The sequence below is a fragment of the Pan troglodytes genome, chromosome 8 (assembly GCF_028858775.2).
Source record: "Pan troglodytes isolate AG18354 chromosome 8, NHGRI_mPanTro3-v2.0_pri, whole genome shotgun sequence".
Lineage (NCBI taxonomy): Eukaryota > Metazoa > Chordata > Mammalia > Primates > Hominidae > Pan > Pan troglodytes.
In genome coordinates this window covers 108,065,698-108,085,624 of record NC_072406.2, presented here as the reverse complement: position 1 = coordinate 108,085,624, position 19,927 = coordinate 108,065,698, and the positions used below count along the sequence as shown (strand labels likewise).

The window sequence follows — 19,927 nt, the reverse complement described above, 5'->3', positions numbered from 1 at the left end:
AGGCTGGTCTCAAACTCCTGACCTGAGGTGATCCACCTGCCTGGGCCTCCCAAAGTGCTAGGATTACAGGTGTGAGCCACCACGCCCGGCCCTAACTCCACTCTTATCTTAGTGCTCTCCCTCATCTCCTCTCTAAGATCCTTCAAGGACTACAAAAGAGAAGGTAAAGATTGAGATGAATATGTAGAGATGAATATCATGATTTTCTTCCTTTCATGCCTGGAGGCTTCTTAACCATTCTCTGTGGGAGTGGCTTCCAGCAAGATAGGACCATTGGCAGCAGAAAAAGAGGCCAGCAAGCTGTTCTTTCTCCTCTTTCCTTACATTCCCAAGTCTTCTGCATCTAATCTCCAAAGAGTTTAACAATACTTCTTAAAACTTTTGCTGAGTGCACAGCGTTCCCTAAATTTTTTGAGTCCTGAGTCTTTTGTCCCGGGTCTCCATAAGCTTATTTTTCTGCTTCATCTGGACTTGAAGCAAACTCCATTCTTCCCTCATTCTCTGCCCATTTTTTCCCCCTCTCTCCTCCTTGCTCACTTGTTCATACTTCCTTACTTTTCACCAAATAGGTCCTAGTAGTTTCCAAACCCCTAGGAAGGTGAAAGAAAGGAATAATGGGGAGAAGGAGAGGAATGACAGTGATCTCAGAGACGCACTAACTTACATTTAACCGTATAAGAGGAGTAAAATCAATTGAAAAACAACTAACAGAAACATCCCTTCTTTCTTCTCTCCTTTTCTCTGTCCCTCCCTCTTTCCTCCCTCCCTCATTTTCTTCTTCCCTTCCCTATACAGTTCAAAGACAAACCCATATGTCTGCGAGCACCTGTAGGTTCACTAAAGGAGAGGTCGAGGCAGAGCAGCCAGCCCACTCAAAAGCAGAGCTTGCTTTCCAGACAGCATTCTGTCCTTGCCTTGGATGGCCTACAAAAAGCGTGGGTGCTAACTGCTCATTTGAAATTTCCCAAAAATCTGACCCAAGACAAAACTTTAAACAATCTAGTTTAAAATCTGAATGAATAATTTAATTCATTTTTAACAGAATAAACACAGGGCCAGGTGCAGTGGCTCACGCCTGTAATCCCAGCACTTTGGGAGGCTGAGGGGGGCGGATCACCTGAGATCAGGAGTTTGAGACCAGCCTGGTTAAAATGGTGAAACCCTGTCTCTACTAAAAATACAAAAATTAGATGGGCGTGGTGGCAGGGATCTGTAATCCCAGCTACTGGAGGCACGAGAATTGCTTGAACCTGGGAGGTGGAGGTTGCAGTGAGCTGAGATCGAGCCACTGCACTTCATCCTGGGTGAGATTCTGTCTCAAACAAACAAACAAACAAAAAAGAATATTGTAAATACAGGATTTTGTACTTATGTGAGTGAGCCAGGGTCACTTAGGAATATGGTACTCAGGAAGAAAATAGGGGGAATGTAATATTTTTAATAAACTCACTGCTTCCTGTTTCTCCATCGGCAGGCATGACCAGCTTATCAGAGCTAAACTCTACATATTGCAAAACGGTTTTGCCTTTCAGCTCTGTGTAGTTAGGTAAAGGTAAATATAGTTTTGCCAGTAAGCTTGTCCTTTCACTTTTTTCATAAACCTAAATATAAAAGAAATGGCTGATAGATCACTAAAAATACAACACAGAAAAAGGAAAAAATAAGCACCCTTAACAACATATATTTTTTTTAAATACCAGAATATAAAATAAGTATTGCTCTATAGCATTTCATCCACATGATTATGAGAAAAGCAGCCAGTCATGTCCTTGAAATTGTAATGCCTTTTACTGGCTCCATAGAAAATGAATTGAATACAAGGGATTATGAATACAGTTCTGAGAATAAATATATGAGGTACATATAACATAATATCATAGCAATTTTGAGTAGCACTTTAAAAATTCTTTATCTCATGTAAATCTGATAAAAATTATAGGAAATAAATATTATTCTCATTTTATAAGTGAGGAAATGGAAGCTGTATATGAAAATATGTTTGTTTTTATTATAAGTGGTTGAGACTCAGGTTGAATTGCTTAGGAAAAAGGTAGTGATTGGTCATGAAATTCAAGGATGAGTTAAACAAGCTATGGGAGTGGTGAGGGAGGAAAAGCTCCAGAAGAAAGGAAAAGGGGGTGCTGAGTAGACAGTCCCATAGAGGTTCACTGGGCATGAAACCCAGGTCTTCTAATTCTATATGGTATGTTTTTTACTACAATTCCATGTAAGTTTACTGCCATAACTATAACTTTTTTCTTTCTTTCTTTCTTTTTTTTTTTTTGAGGTTGAGTCTTGCTCTGTTGCCCAGGCTGGATTGTAGTGGTGCAATCACTGCTCACTGCAACCTCCGCCTCCTGGGTTCAAGCAATTCTCCTGCCTCAGCCTCCCAAGTACCAGGGATTACAGGTGCCCACCACCACACCTGGCTAATTTTTGTATTTTTAGTAGAGACGGGATTTCATCATTTTGGCCGGGCTGAACTCGAACTCCTGACCTCAGGTGATCCGCCTGCCTTGGCCTCCCAAAGTGCTAGGATTACAGGTGTGAGCCACTGCACCCAGTCTAAGCAAACTTTTTTCAATAAAAAATCTTATTTTGACCTATACTGTGTTGTCAGTGCTTGGGAAAACAGTGATATGAGCTCTAAGAAGGAAATCAGAGGGGAAAATTGCTCCTTGAAAGATAAGAAAGAATGTGCCAATCAAAGTGATGACTTATTAGCCAAGAAAGCAAAGAAAAAGGAAAGTCAAAGAGGCACATATTTTTTCTAGTTATCTGGTTTTACTTCCTTGTAAGAGAGAATTTAAGACACCACACTGGTCCCTTTGACAAAGGCATCCCTACTGCAGAAAGGTTTGTAGGAGTTGTAGCTCTGTGAAATAACTTTCTTATTGTAAATCAGTAAATGGGTTAACTTTCAGAGAACATGAACGGATAAATATATTCAAATGTTGAGTTGGCATTTACACTTCAGCCTTGTGAATTTGCTTAGGGTATGTAGGATGGATTCTCAGTGGACTGTCAAACCCAGGTTCTTGGACTACAGGCTGGAGGCCAGCCCCTGGACAGCAAGGGAAGTGTACTGAGACAGAGAATTTTATCAGTTGAGGGTTCCTAGGAGCCAGTCTTGTCCCCTGACAACTGTCAACACCATGATGCAGATGAGATTGAGCATCTTAAAAGTGGTCAGAATGAAAATGGGCGTTTTTAAACGGAGCAGCTAACATGTACAAAAGCTTAGAGGTAGGAAATTACAAGCACGTGTGGGAAAAGACAAGCAGCTCAGTTTGGCTGAAGTGATGAATGAATAAGGATGAATGAATAACATGCGGGGCATGTTGGTTCATGCCTGCAATCCCAGCACTTTGGGAGGCTGAGGCAGGCAGATCACTTGAGGTCAGGAGTTTGAGACCAGCCTGGCCAACGTGGTGAAATCCTGTCTCTACTAAAGATACAAAAATTAGCTGGGCATGGTGGTGGGCATCTGTATCCCAGCTACTTGGCAGGCTGAGGAAGGAGAATTGCTTGAACCCAGGAGGTGGAGGTTGTGGTGGCTGGGATCGCGCCACTGCACTCCAGCCTGGGCAACAGGGTGAGACTTCATCTTAGAAAAAAAAAAGAATTAAAAATGTAGGTTAAAGTCTGTTAGGCTAGGGCATATCGATTTATTTTGCAATTTTTGCATTTGCTAATGGTGAATTTATCTCTTAACTAGATTCCTCTCCCTCCCTGCCTCTTAGTTTGTTAGGCTCATATGCTAAGTGATAGGATGATAAAGGACTCAAAATACACATTTACCTATTTGGGGAGGCAGATTTTAAACTTCAAGTGATTGGATTATTATATCACAATTTACTTTAGGGACAACAGTAGGAAAGTATAGTTCTTTTTTTTTTTTGTATTAGGAATTCAGTGTGGAAAGTAGGCATATTTTTAATGTAGGAATTTCAACAGAGGGACATTGTAAGAGAGTGGAAACCTGAATACATGAATAATGAATAGAACATCTATCAGGAGAGAATAAAATTATTCTCGACATTATAAAAATAATTGTGATTTATATTTGTAACTACAATTCTCTCCCTACTCCTCAAGCACCTCCCTTCTTACACACAAATCTTTATTCCCTCCTAATTTTTTTTTCAAGTCTAGCTTTAAGTTTAACCCCATTTTTAGCCACTAGGACTTCTTGTCTAGACTCCTTTGTTGTCTCTCATTTTTCTCCATCATCCTATTTTCTTCTTCCATTAGTGTGGGGGTTCTTACAGTGGGATCTTTGCACAGAGACTGGGGGTCTTTTGTGTGTATGTTCTTTCATCTGATTCTTAGAGGGATCTAAAAATCCAAAAAAGGAGGAAGAACAAATACAGCAAGAGACTGAAGCCACCAAGTCAGGGATGTGGAAGTTCGTATTATAGAAATCATTCAACACTTAAAATAGCTATGCTACTCATTATCCTGTAAACAGCACTTTTCCACCTCATTGCAATGAATAGTAGTGCTGCACATCCAGGGGTGCAGAAATTTTAGCAGGAGACGAGTATTTGGAACACTACAAATCAAATAACTTTGTACTTACAGCATAAAAGACTAGTGGTGAATTATACATTTATAAATATCTTATCATCTACACATAAAGATCAGTCCATCTCTTAACATCAAAGAAATTACTTATCACATATAACTGTAGCTAACAAAAAATTTTAAATTATGTATGGCATAAAATAAGATACAAAAGTAAATGACAATGGCATACCTCCAAAGAAATCACTTCAGGCCAATATATTAACTGAATATTGAAAATTTGCTGAAACATGACTTTAAAATCAAACTGTAGGGGAGATACTGAAGTACAAGAAACCTGTTTATTGTTGTAAAATATTTTAATAAAGTATTTGAGCTTCTGAATTTTGGCTCTTCTTTTTTGTTCATGCCTAAAAATTAAACAAACCTTTAAATCACCCTTAAAAAGTACAATAGACATAACATACTGTTCTTTCAAAATGTATATAAGCATGTTAAACAGAAGATAATTTCAGAGGACAAATGTTATCTTTACATCAAATAACACTTGTCTACATGTGGATAAAAGTTTCTTCTTCCCAGTCAAATGTTTTTAATGAAAGAGATGTACTCAAAATATGTATTCAAAAATAGAAGAACTAAAATCAAGGTCCTATAAATCATTCAGCTCTTATTTTACTAAATTACAATTTAAAGAGATTACAGCACATATCTACCAGATGTCTTATGAGAGGAAAAAACTGAGGGGCTTGGGAAGGGGGAGGGGAGGTTGAATCAAGAATTTAAAAATATTTTCTAACTTTAAAAAGACACACACATAGACTATGTACACAAACACACAACCCTCCACACACCATGTTGTCAATAACTTCAAAGATGTGGCTCTAAGGCAACAGGCTTGCTGTGTCCTCTTAAAGGTCTTTGTAAATCACCTTAAGCTTTAGGCTGTGTACCCCTTTTCTCCAGGACAGTGGGGAAGCCACCCTATCTCTGAACCCAAAGATCAAAGGAGCAAGCCAGGTTACTTCCCTGGGGGAAACACTTGTTGAGGCATAAGTTGATCCCTTGACTGATATAAAACTCCTAGAGTCTTTCATTCGTTGTTTAATTCACTCAACCAACGTTTATTGAATATTTTCCTAGCGGCAAGAGAACTGATCTAATGATGTTTAAGACTTGACCCTCTTTCTCAGAAGGGAGAAGGCTGGGTGGAAGATAAACCCTAAGTTGAAACATAAAATCCCCTTCTGCTCCCCAATCTAATCACCCTGTGGGCCCAGTATGTCCCTGCCTTATCTGTCCATCTCTGTAACCTTCTCAAAGAGTTAGGGGACAAAAGATTACCTATTCTTATCTCCCTGTTGGCCTCTTTTGACCATATTCCCAATTACCTTTCAAGAAATATCTAAGTAAAAGTTACCCTTTCTGTTGCCCTCTAAAAGTATTGATTTTAAAAATTTGAATTTGATTTTAAAAGTTTGTTGAATTGATTTTAAAAATTTGTTTATTCAGGGTTATAATTATCTTCAGGAAATCTTGCCTTTCTCTTCACCTGTAAACTCTTTTTAATTTTTCTCTAATCTCTGTATTCTTTTCACTTCTATCCTCTATATCGACATATTATTCTTTTCTGGAGAATGAGTTTTTATTCTACTGGGTGTGTTAAATAGATGACAGCAATGCTATCGGATGGCAATGGCTTTGCAAAGATATAAAACACCATACATCCTTTTGCCTTGACTTCCACTAAGTTTTAGTCTAGGTTTTCCAGCACAAATATCTTCTTCTTCCTCTTTCTTCTCTCTCCCTCCAACTTTCATTTTATGGCTCCTGTATTCTTCCCCTTGTTTAGATAGTCTTTTTATATGGGTGTCCTACATAATAAAGTATCTCAGGCCCTTTTTGGAAGAAGGTACAGAACAAATAAAGGATTTCTCCACTGCTGCACTTCTCTGGTCAGAAAGTGGGTGGTGATAATTGTGACTTTGTGTCTGCTGCTCTTTTGGTTGTTAATGTAAGCATCCATTCATTCATTTAATATATATAAACATTTATTGATTACCCAGTATTTTCCAACACTGCTAAATGATGCACATTCCCAATACTCAATGATGGACTGGTACCAAGTGTGCCATGGGATAGAGATGTTGAAAAATTAGACCTAGTACTCTAAGTTGCCATATCCTCTTTAAGGGAGATGGGATCCATAGGCCTAGTAGATGGAGAAATGGGGTTACCTATGATGTCTGTTTTTGCATAATGTTCTAGGCATAGAGAGAAAACATTACAGCTCAAGGAAGAAATCACAACTGTGAAGTAAAGAAGTTTGTAATGTCAAAGAAGAAAATTGTTTAGGGGGCCCTCTTGATGTGAAATAGTTTTTATGAGAGCCAGAGTTCCTTTAACAAGCAAAGACAATGGTATATTACTTTTTACAGTGCCTTTATATCTCACCTATTTATACCTGAATGAAAATTACTAACATAGCAAAACAAAACAAAAAAACCCTGCAAATTATCAATATATGAAGACTAGCAGTGAAGATACCACAGTTTCTATAGAACACCAAACTGGTTTATGTCCCACCTCAGGCATGTATTAGATGTGTGAACCTGGGCAATTTAACTTCCCATAAGCTACATTCCTTCTTTAAGATGAGGATAATATGGAACTCTATAGAGTTATGGTGACAATTAAATATGAAAATGTGTTTTTAAAAACTTAAGAGTGCCTGGCATATGGTACTCACCCAAGAAATCCCACTTTACTATTAAAAACAATCCAATTAATAGACAATATATAATAAAGAAATAATTATTTAAACATGCTTACAATGAACACTTGGATAAGCTTGTTAATTCTGCAGTGAAAGAAAGTTGTGGCCTCAAGGTAATTGGCTTTATTCTTTCAATTTCTGTTTCGTCTGAAGCTAGATATGAGAGGCTCTAGAAATCAAAAAATAAATATATGATTTGCCATGTACATCCCTGTGTAGGACATTTATTCTTAAAATTCATTTATTTCTTGTATTTGTCAGTTTGTTGGATAACTTTTAGAAATACCAAGATTTCACATTCTATCAAAAAATAAAATATTATAAACTAGTTGAGTTTAATGTTATTTTGCAATATAAATACCTCCTGTTTTTTCCCATTCTTAAGTTCTTTTCCTTCATTTTTCTTCTCAGTTTCAGACATTTCTGAGATTTGCTCTTGTTCATCACATTTATTCATTTTAATCCTAATTAATAATAAACAGAATTATTGAAAGCAGAAATAATGGAGGTATTTGAGAGTTGTTCGAGTTTTTGCCAACACACACACACACACAAAACCAATCTCTTACAAGTAATTTTACATTCTAAGGAAATTACCAATTTGATAAATATTTTAAAAACTTTATAAGCTTGTTCTCGGCTTTCAGATATTTCTCCCTACTCAGTAAATTTACCATTAGTGTTTACAGCCCTTTCTAAGGGCATCAAGAAACCTTTCCTCTGGTGAGAATAAGTAACAGGGGAATGGGGAGATAAATATTCAAGGACACATACCCTGTTTCCTCTCATTTTTCTTTCTCTCATATTTTTTAAGCTGTGAGAACCTGAGCAGGTATAAGGGCAGGTGATCATGGTGATATTAAGTAGTAAATCATAGTTGGTGTTTATGCATAAACAGTAAACAATTCATGGCATTAGCACTATTGCCACTGCTGCTGCTACTACTACTACTATTACTACTACTACTAGCTAATCCTTATATAGTACTTACTAAGTATGTGCCAGGCAATAGTGTAAGTACTTTACACGTATTGACTGATTCAATTATCACAACCCTATGAAGTAAGTACTATTATTCCTCTTTTATTAGTAGTTCAATAAAATCTCAGTTATCTGAACAGTGTCAGAAAATTATTGATGTAGGAGTCAAGTTTTTCTGATAGTGTAAAAATTTCTTGTTTTCAGTATAAGGTTTTGTTTTCCATTTTAATTATTTAAGAAGGAAATCCTTTGGTAAAATATTACATGCTCTGTTGGGAATGTAAAATGGTGCAGCTGTTTTGGAAAACAGTCTGGCAGTTCCTCAAAAATGTTAACTACAGAGTTACCATATGACCCAGCCATTCCATTCATATACCCAAAAGAAAGAAAAGCCTATGTCTGCACATGTGAGGAGTGACTGCTAATGGGAAGATGGTTTCTTTAGGGGGTGACAAAAACATCCTAAGATTAAATTGCGGTGATTGTTGCACAATTCTGGGAATTTATTAAAAACCACTGAACTGGAGACTTTGAATGGGTGAACCATATGGTATGTGAATTATATCTCAAGAGAGCTGTTTAAAAGCTATTATATGCTTTTTGCCTTCTGAAATAGAATATAGGGGACTAAGTGCAGATATTATCTATATGGTAGTATCCTGGGCTGAAAACCCAGCCCCATTAATGGCACTGCAGAATCTGGGTAAATTACTTAAGAACTCTATGCCTCACTTTTCTCATCTGAAAATTAGGTTGTTGTGAGGATTAAATGCACTAATTTAAGTAAAGTGCTCAGCCCAGGACTTGGAGTAAAACAAACACTTAATAAATATTATTATTATTTTCTTCGGATTCAGAGCAATCAATATGACATCAGTAAACTTGCTGTTCTTTAATACAATGACTTTTAACCTTTGTTACATATTAAAATCACCAGGGAAGCATTTTAAAACTCATGATGTCCAGACCATACCCCATACTAATTAAATTAGAACAGTCATTTTTAGAAATTCCTAACTGATTTCAATCTATAATAATTTGGGGAATAAGTGTTACGAGTAACTTAGATAATAGGTGTTATACCCAGATTTTCTTCTGAGGGAAACTATTGAAGCAGGGTCTATAGCTTCCTCCTTTCTATTCTGAGCCAAATGACTCTGGGAAATGATGAAGGTCCTGATGCTATTTTATCAAATGTTGTTGCATTTCCTGCTTGCATAGCTTGCACTTTCTTTCTCATTTTCAGTTTCTTTGGCAGTTATCTGAATCTTCTCCAGGTAGGCAGTGCCAAACAGAGAGCACAAGTGAAGACAATATAAGAAATCTGAATTCTCTGTGTTATTTGCCAGTGCTGTAGTTTGGGTTCAGGGGCAGAAGAAAATACAATCTATCATCTATAGCGACTGACCCACCCAGTCTCTCTAAGCTGAATGCAGTGTTGCTAACAGTTAACAAGGAGAGTTTGCCACCTGAACGAGAAGACAGGGCTATCTCCTCAACTTCCTGTTACCTCATTTCTGCCGCTGTAACTTTATAAAACTTGCTCTAGCTGAGATTATCAATAACCTCCATGTCAGGAAATCCAGTGAACATTTTTAGTAGTGAACTTAACTGATAATAACTGCTAACCACTTCCTTCTACTTAAAATACTCCTGTTTCCTTGCCTCTGGGGCAAAATACTCTAACGGGTGCTTCTCTGTCCCTCCTCTGGTTTCTCCTCCTCTACCATGCCATTCAAAGCAATTTCTCAAGACTCAGTGCTTGGGGTCTCTCCTCATCTTATTCTCTGCCTTCTCCCTAGGCAGTTTCATGCACACCCATGGCTTCAATTATGCTTATTTACTGTGTCACAGACCATGCACGTAGCTGCCCACTCAATTACCTTATTCAGAGATATCTCAAAGGCATATCAACTTCAACATGCCCCAAACCAAATACATGACAAAATGATAACCTGAGCTCAGTGTCTAGGTACCAGGCCTTCTTATCATGAGTACTATCTTTCCAGGAAGCCTAGCTACAGGTTTATTCAGTTAGGGCTCACAAGGACCAGGTATGTTGTGAGGTCAATAGTGGTAAAGTTGGCCAGGAAACAGTTCCTAGGAACATCTTCAAACAGATGGCTTCTCCAATTGATCAGAATGATATTTTTAACTGCTTAAACTAAATGCCCCAATTTAGGGTCGCTGGGGCTACCCCAGCTGGGGCCAGCCTGGTGACTGACAGTGTGGTATTTAGCTGAGAGGCAGTCTGGAGAGACGAATTGAAGCCAAAGTCAGCTGGAAAAGTTGAATGTCAGGAAGAACAAACGCAAAGGGCCTCAGGTGGGACTGGAGTTCAGAATAGTGGCAACAAGAGTTAGTGGTGAGCAGGTAATATGGGTCCAGAGCCATTGTTCTGGGTAACCCTACGACATCTGTGTCTCCTCTTTGTTGCTCAGGGATTCATGATGCATGGGTGTGTCAGGTTGGTTTAAAGGATTAGAAGCAAGTCATTACATTTACATTAATTTAGGAGTCTAAGATAAAGTTCAATGCTGGGTTTAGGTTTAGAAACCGTCCAGAGCACTTTTGTTAAAATAAAATAAAAAAAAAAACTACTGCAGCAGGAAAAAAAATCAACAAAATAAACATTTTTCTTATTTGCCTGAAATTATACTAACCTTTCATACTTTTGAAAACCAAAAGACCCAGGACAATGGGTTGTGGGGAGAAAATTAGTTATTTCCCTGTGAGTTCACAAACAGCTTAAGTGTTTGGGTTTGAATTATTTCCTCCATAAGACATGGTTTTATGATTTTATCAAATTATCTAAAATGCATTTCATCTAAAGTATGATTGCTGGCTCCACATTTAACTTTATAAGAATGTGCCAAACTGTTTCCAAAGTGGCTGTACCATTTTGCATTCCCATCAGCAATGAATAAGTTTCTATTGCTCAGCATCCTTTCCAGCATTTGTTAATGTCTTGTCTTTTCTTTCCTTTAGTTTTGGATTTTAGCCATTCTAATAGGTGTGTAGCACTGTTTCTTTCTGGTTTTAATTTGCATTTCTCTATTGACAAATCAATAGAGAATGACATGACAATATTGAGCATCTTTTCATGTGTTCATTTCCCATCCATACACATTCTTGAGTGAAGTGTCTGTTCAAATCATTTCCCCATGTTTAATTGGGTTTTCTTAAGTTGTAAGAATTCCACTTTATATATTCAACATATATATGCATATATATATATGTTTATGTATTTAAGATACAAATTCTTTGTTGACCACATGGAATAGTTGCCTAGCTTCTGGAAGTCTTCCTAGTCACTGTGAATTTCCAGTTATTCATGAGCAGTTCCTCAGGAGACCAATAAGAGCAAATAGAGCAGCCACTTACCTCTGAACCTGTAACTTTATTGGGGTGCTTGTAAACCCTTGCCCATGTCGAAGAGATTTAATCTGTTTCCAAGTTCGTAATATACTGTGTAGTAGGGAGAGGTCCTTTCCCCTTTCTAAGTCATACATCTGTTTTGTATTACTACAACAAAAATGGCAGAGCAAAAATTTGTCAGTGGATTAGAACTAAAAGCCTTCAAAAGTGGCATGGAAGAATGTATTGCAATAACTCTTCTGAACTCCCTCCCCACCTTATTCTTTTCATTTTATACACATCTGAACCCCATCTTACTATATTTTATGTTACCCACTGCAATTCCATTAGAAATTTGTTCCTTTATGACTTAATGGCTTTTCACTATTCAAAAGTGCCCTGCTAAAATGCAAATGCTTCTGAGAAAGGAAATAGCCTAGCTAGAATTCTACGAGATTTTTTTTTTTCTTTTTTGAGAGAGTCTCGCTCTGTTGCCCAGGCTGGTGTGCTATGGCACGATCTCAGCTCACTGCAACCTCCATCTCCTGGGTTCAAGTGATTCTCCTGTCTCAGTCTCCCAAGTAGCTGGGACCATAGGCATGTGCCACCATGCCTGGCTAATTGTTATATTTTAGTAGAGATGGGGTTTTACCATGTTGGGCACCCTGGTCTCAAACTTCTGACCTCAAGTGATCTGCCTGCCTCAGCCTCCTAAAGCACTGGGGTTATAAGCGTGAGCCACTGAGCCCTGCCAGAACACTACAAGATTCTGAAGTACCAAAGAGAGAAGAGCAATGGTGGAAGAAAGGAGCAATAAAAGAAAGGGAGTGGAAAGCCCCTACGTTTTGATAATTGTGCTTGCTATCTATTCAGGATTTAGTTAATTTCTGGTTGGCACTTCACTATTTACAAAAAAGAAGATGCAAACCAGCTGCTGCATGTCCCTTCCAATACTTTGGTGCAGTATGATGCTCCCACAACTTTTATTTTGCCACCTAAGTTCTATTTGGATGGTTCCAAAGCCACTGGTGAGGGATTGGCTTAGATTCAGGATGCCAAAATCTCAAGAGGTCTTGATGGGAAAGGATGGTGGTAGCCTAGCACCATAGAGTTTGAGTCACTATAAGAAAGTGCTGGGGAGGGATTCTTACTTAGTTAAAGTGCATGAAGATAGAAAATATGCATTTCAAGGCCGAGCATGGTGGTGCATGCCTATAATCTCAGCATTTTAGAGGCCAAGGTGGGGTGGATCACTTGACCCCAGAAGTTGAAGACCAGCCTGGGCAACATGGTGAAACCCTGTCTCTACAAAAGTTACAAAAACTAGCCAGGCATGATGGTGCACACTTGTAGTCCCAGCTACTCAGGAGACTGAGGTGGGAGGACCACTTGAGACTAGAAGGTTGAGACTGCAGTGAGCCGTGATTGTGCCACTGAGCTCCAGGCCAGGCAACAGAGGGAGACCTTGTCTCGAAAAAAAGAAAAAAAGAAAATATGTATTTCAAAACTCAGTTTATATCACTTCCTCAGTAGAGCCTTGCTTGAAAACCCCCACAACAAAATTAAATTTTCTTATATCTCTTCATGCTTTTCCTTTTAAATATTCATCACACTTGTAATAAGTCATTCAATGTCTGTTTCCCTGTGTGATTTCAAGGTTCAGGGTACTTCAGGATAACAGGTGTATATTGTAAATGTTACCAATATTTTTTGTAAGCCTCCATTACCTCCCAATCCACTCACATAGCTGAAGTGTGAAACAAGAATACTTAAAGGAGTATGGTCATTTTGAGTAAATGCCATAAGAAGTGTGATGCAGTAGAAAGGATAGCAAGATACTTGGAGTCAGACAAGCCCAGTGTTAACTGTGGTTCTCCAACTTACTTAAGAAAACTGCTTAAGTGTTCTGGGTCTTCACATGCTCAATTTTTCTTCAACCTCCTGACACCTATTTGAATGAAGTACCTCTAAACTGAAAGCAATGGATCAAATTATTAATCAGAAAATAATAAAATAAATACACTATTCTCCGTATATTTCCAGATTTTCTGGAAATTGTATAATGTATTTATTACACTTTTTTCAGGTTAACAATTAGAATATTGCTTCAAATTTAGAGGTACTTTGCCTAATAGGCTAATAATCATATTTTTAGAATATTGAAGTAACATACTGTTTTAAAAAAGTTTCTTCTGTGTTTCATAACTTTGCAAACACATTATATTAGTATGTTAAATTACACTAATCAACACATTGTATTGGTATGTTAAGTTACACTAATTAATTTATAATGTTGAACCATCCTTGCATTCCTTGGATTATTCCAAATTGGAATAATCCAAATTTGGTTATAATGTATGGAATAACCAAATTTGGTTATAATGTATTATTTGATAAAATTCTGTTTAGTACATTAGTATCTATGCTCATGAGTGAAATTCAGTCGCAATATTTTGATACGGTTGCCAGGTTTTAATTTCAAGGATACTGTAACCTCATTAAACGAGCTGAAAATGTAGCCTCTTTTTCTTTTATTTGAAAGAGTTTGTGAAGAATAGTAGTTATTGTTAAATAAGAGGTTGTGAAACTTTTTTGTGCATCAGAATCACCTGGAGGGCTTGCTAAACACAGATTACCAGGCCCTACCTGTAGAGTTCCTGATTCAGTGGTCTGTGGTAGACCTGATAATGTGCATTTCTAACAAACTCCCAGGTGAAGGTGATGATGCTGGTCTGGGGACCATACTTTGAGACCCACTGCTTTAAATGTTCTAGAAAGTACTCTAGTCATCTGAGCCTGGAGTTTTCTTTGCAGAAAGGTTTCAAATTAATGGTTTGATTTCTTTAACAATTATTGAATTACTTAAGGTTTTTTTTTCTTGTCTTTCACTTCTTGAATATGTTTGATTAGTTGTATTTTGTGTAGATTTGTCTTTTCCATATAAATGTTTACATTCTTTAGCATAAAGTTATTTAAAATATACAGCATCTATAGTAATGTTCCTTTTCCTTTCCTGACATTGTATATTTGTGCTGTTTCACTTTTTCCACTTGATCAGCTTTCCCAGAGTTTATCAATTTTTATCCAACTTTTGAGTGTATTGATTTTCTCTATTATAGTTTTATTATTAATTTCTGTGTATCTCTTTGTTATTTCATTCCTCTTACCCTTTATCCTAATTTCTTTTCTTTCTCTCTATCTTCTCCTTTTGAATCTCCTCCACTGAATATGTTGGTCCACTTAATGGTGTTCCACAGGTCTCTTAGGCTCTGTTTGTGTTTCTTCAACATTTTTTTCTTTCTGTTGCTCAAATTCAATGATTTACATTGTCCTATCTACAAGATCACTAATTCTTTCTTCTGCCTGCTGTAATCTGCCTTTGAATCTCTCTAGTGACTTTTTCATTTCAGTTATACTTTTCAGCTTCATTCTCTTTTTCAATTTTCTATCTCTTTATTGTTACTTCCATTTTGTTTATATGTGGTTTATTTAATTAATTAATTTATTTATTTACTGAGACAGAGTCTCACTCTGTCACCCAGGCTGGAATGCAGTGGCACAATCTCAGCTCACTGCAAGCTCTGCCTCCCAGGTTCAAGCAATTCTCCCACCTTAGCCTCCAGAGTAGCTGGGACTACAGGTGCACACCATGACACTTGGCTAATTTTTGTATTTTTAGTACAGTTGGGGTTTCACCATGTTAACTAGGCTGGTCTTGAACTCCTGGCCTCAAGAAATCTGCTCACCTCAGCCTCTCAAAGTTCTGGGATTACAGGCTTGGAGCCAACACGCCCGGCCTATTTTGTCTATGCGTGGTTTAATGTACGGTTTTCTTGACTTTCTTGACATCTTTCTTTAGTTCTTTGAGCATCTTTATGACAGTTGTTTTCAAGTCTTTATCTGGTAGATCTGCCATTGAGTAGGTCTTTATCTAGTAGGTTTTTTTTTTTTGGCATAGTTTCTATTGATTTATTCTTTTCCTTTGAGTTGGCCATACTTTCCTGTTTCTTTGTACACCTTTGTGTTTTTTTGTTGTTGAAAACTGGACATTTGAATCTAATAATGTGGTAACTCTAGAAATCACATTGTCCTCCTTTCCCAGGGCTTGCTGTTTTTTGTTATTGTTATTATTATTATTATTTTTAAATCATGGCCAGGTGTGGTGGCTCACACCTGTAATCCCAGGAATTTGGGAGGCCAAGGCAGGTGGATCACCTGAGGTCAGGAGTTCGAGACCAGCCTGGCTAATATGGTGAACCCCCATCTCTACTAAAAATACAAAGATTAGCCAGGCGTGGTGGCACACACCTGTAGTCCCAGCTACTCAGGAGGCTGAGGCAGGAGAATTGCTTGAACCCGGGAAGTGGAGGTCGCAGTGAGCCAAGATTGTGTCACTGCACTCTAGCCTGGGTGACAGAGCAAGACTCTGTCTCAAAAAAAAAAAAAAAAATCATTGTCAGCTGTCTCTGTGCCCAGGATCAGGCTGAGGTATAAACATAAGGTCCTCTCCAGTCTTTTCTGAGTTGATGCCTTTCCCTGGGTATGTGTGGTCACTTTCTAATTTTCCCTGTATATGCAGTTGCTTTTAAATGTCGTAGTCTTTAATATCTGGCTCCCAAAAGAAGAAAAAGAAACAATGAAGGGGAGGGGAAGGGGCACCAGCCTTTTAAATCCTCTGGAAGTCACTTTATCCAGAGATAGAGGGGCTTGCAACAATGGGGAAAAGTACAACAATAATGGTCCCCCTCTCATTTCACCTCTGTGGTTAGAAGTAAGCAGTGATCAGAGCACAGGTCCTCAATATTTGTAGGATAAGGTCCTTTTTGCTTACCTTGGGCTCCTGAAAAATGTGTGTGGATTACTCCAGGAACACGTACACAGCTGCCTGCCATGGGGCTGAGGGGCAGGGGTGGGGGGATAGCTGCTACTGTGCTAAGAACTGACATTGACCAAAATTAACCCCAATTTACCACCCAAGCCTTCCTCTGGATGCTGCAAGCCTTCAGTAGACTCCAGAGTTCCAAAATATAGGCTTTTCATATCCATGAGTTCTGCATCTATAGATTAACCAATCTCAGATTTAAAACATTTTTTAAAAAGCCAATAAAAATAACAATACAAGAGTAAAAAATAATGTGAATAAACAAATACAGTAGAACAACTATGTACATAGCATTTACATTGTAGTGGGTATTATAAATAATCTAGAAGTGATTTAAAGTATATGAGAGGGTGTGTATAAGTTATATGCAAATACTATGTCATTTTATACAAGGGACTTGAACATCCATGAATTTTGGTATGTGTAGGAGGTTCTGGAACCAATCCCTTGCAGATACTGAGGGACAACTGCAGTTACATCAGACAGGTTCTCTGCTAGTACAACTGTTGTCTGGGTGGGCAGATTAATTCCTAGTGCTTCTTCTTCTTCCATCTTCCTAGAAACTCCTTCCATTGAATTTTTTAATTTTCATTTTATATTTTTCAATTCTATAAATTCTCTTTGGTTCTTCTTATATAAAAATAGCTCAAGAAGTACTCAATTATTTACTATATCTTGTTTGTAGATCATATTTTCAAGCTTGTCTTTTATTTTTAAATCATATTTTAAAAAGTTATATTATTTTCTATATTTGATAATTCTATTTTCTTAAGCTTTTGCTTGTATGAGCCTTCTATTATTTCTGCTGGCTCTTATTCATGCTGTCTTTGTGTGTGTGTGATAGAAGAGGTTGTAAACTGTAAGCTCATGTTCCTTAAAATGTTATATCTTTGAATAATCTCTGAGCTAGGATTAAAATTGTGCTCTTTCAGAAAAAATATGTATTTGCTTTGCCAGTTGTTTGGTGCCAATGCCAATCTGGGACTACTTTAAGTTAAATTCTAAATCTGAGATAGATTTTAGGCTAAATAAGTTGTATAAATTCATGTCAGAAGTCTGAATGAAGCCTGTCTTCTGATTATGAATACCTTCCAGTGAATTTTCATGCTTTTAGAGATTCTGTGACACATGAATATGTTTTGTCTTGGAATTACTTTCCCAGTTATTTCATACTTTCATAACTTCGCTTTCCAGTCTATAAGCCAATGGCTCCCAACTTGTAGACCATGCTTTTTACAGGGGTCCTTAAATTCACTACTTGTGAAATATTGTCTTTAGACTGAAATAATAATATATCTTGCACATGTGTAAATGTGCACTAATTCTCAAATATATACTAACACTTCAGATCAATATAATCCAAGTCCATTTCAAAGTACTCATGAACTCATAGTTCTTCAACTTTTTAAAACAAATCAATGGATGTTAAAACTAGAACTATTTTCACATGGCACCCCTGTGAAATATTTTTACACAAATGTGGGTCTTAAAAAAGATTGAAACCATTTCTGTAATCGCCTAAAAAGTAAGGATTGTGTACTTTTCTTTATCTTCCATAGAAAGTGCAGTACTTTGTCTAAAGAAGTTACTTAATGAATGCTTGATGAACATGAATGGCTCAAAACCTACCTTATTTGCCAATAATAATCTTGTAAAGATTTTCTGGTCAGCTGGTTTATTTCTGAATTTTCATTTGACAATTTGGTAGCATCTGTCAGTGCTTTCAGCTATAACAAAAAAAAGAGCTCTTTGGTATATTTTATCTGCCTGTTACCATTGATCCAGTTCACCTGTAGGTCAAGGTGTGTGCAGCAGCAGAACAAATGTATAACTTTGTGTGTATTATTGGCTTATCTTCCACAATATATTTTATATAAGCACCTTGGGGAGGAACTGAGAAAGGCCTCAATATCTATGTAGGCAATAAACGTCAATTTAGTATCTAATAACATCTAGTATCTTGAACATTACTAGACAATCAATTCATCAATTGATATAAAGAAATGCCATTAGATCAAGAAGGCATATTGAGCACAGGTATCAATCTTATCTTTCACCTAAAATCCCATAGTTACAGAAAAAATATATGTCTGTCTTTATCCACATTCATTGCCATCACATTCATATCTATATACATATATTGATAACTATCTTTATGGATAAGTGCATAATGTAGGAAAACAAGAAGAATAAAATCAAGAGAACAAGATATACTGCAGAAGGTATAAAACAGAGTAACATCCATAGAACAATAGAACTGGAGGAAACTAGGCCCTAAAACACATAAAGGAGACGTCTGTCACAGTTGGAGGTAATTTGTGGGAACTTCAAGACTAGAGTCAATTGATATAAACTTTTACTGGAAGACATACAAGAAGACCTAAACATAGGAAAACAAACTATATTCCTGGAAGAGGAAACCCAATTTTTATGAGGATCAAATTTCTTTCAAAATTAATGTAACAGTACAACACAATCACAATAAAGATGGTAACAGGGTTTTAAAAATAGAAGGTGACAAGCTAATTCTAAGGTTCATGTAGAAGATAAAATCTATGGGGTATCCAAAAACATTCTAGAAAAGAACAACGAGGAGGCACTTGTGCTATGACATATAATTTAATAATTAAATATGGTAATGAAACAGTACGGAACTAGACAAATATGTCATATGAGGAACAGACAGTCCTCAAGCAAACCTATATATTAATAAATATGTGCAGCTGGTATAGGATAAAGTTAGTATTTTAAATCAATAGGGAAATAAATGATGGTATTTGGATATTAGGCTGCTCTTTTGGGAGAAAGAGTGGAGTTGGAGCCCAGTCTCACCTGAGACACAGATATAAACTCTAGATAGAAAAGGCTAGAAATAATATACACACATGCCCTTTGACACACACATATATACTCACAAATCCATATGTATACACATACACAAATACATACATAATATATACCATAAGGATATATAAAAGGAAGTCTTTGTAATTTTGGTCTGTCAGACACTATTCATTGCCCTTAAAGGATCATTTTTCTTTGTTGGCAGAACACCAATTTTGTTCAATTGCTCAATCATTTTCCATGTGTTTTTGAGGTAAACTGATTAGTGCAGCTATTTGCAGCAATTTCATTCTTGCCAATGAATGGTTTAGGCATTATCATGCAAAATAATTCTAGTCAATGAAATATCAGGGGAAATCTGCTGCAGGGCAGGAGAGAGATTGGAGAAGGCTCTCAATGTGAGACACTACGCTGCATATTGTGTGTCTCACCAGCATGCCTTCAACTGGAGCAGCCACTTGGTTAGCTTCCATAAGTAGAGCTAACCCCAAGTCAACTTGCTGAAGATGAAGAGAAGGACAGAAAAGGCTAGGGTTGTTGATAATATCGTCGAGACACCA

At 37.1% G+C, this 19,927-nt stretch overlaps 1 protein-coding gene and 1 long non-coding RNA gene across 3 annotated transcripts in view; one reads left to right on the top strand and one right to left on the bottom strand.

Moving 5' to 3' along the window:
• Nucleotides 1–19,927, bottom strand: part of CC2D2B (coiled-coil and C2 domain containing 2B) — a 170,277-nt gene that overhangs the window by 60,328 nt on the left and 90,022 nt on the right. The window contains 6 exon segments of the mRNA XM_054660392.2: nt 1,451–1,601; nt 4,760–4,937; nt 7,360–7,472; nt 7,665–7,767; nt 11,669–11,809; nt 18,153–18,250. Coding sequence (XP_054516367.1) covers nt 1,451–1,601; nt 4,760–4,937; nt 7,360–7,472; nt 7,665–7,767; nt 11,669–11,809; nt 18,153–18,250 — 784 coding nt within the window.
• The window catches only part of LOC104008264 (uncharacterized), a 170,331-nt gene that overhangs the window by 119,813 nt on the left and 30,591 nt on the right, over nt 1–19,927 (top strand). The window lies entirely within an intron of this gene.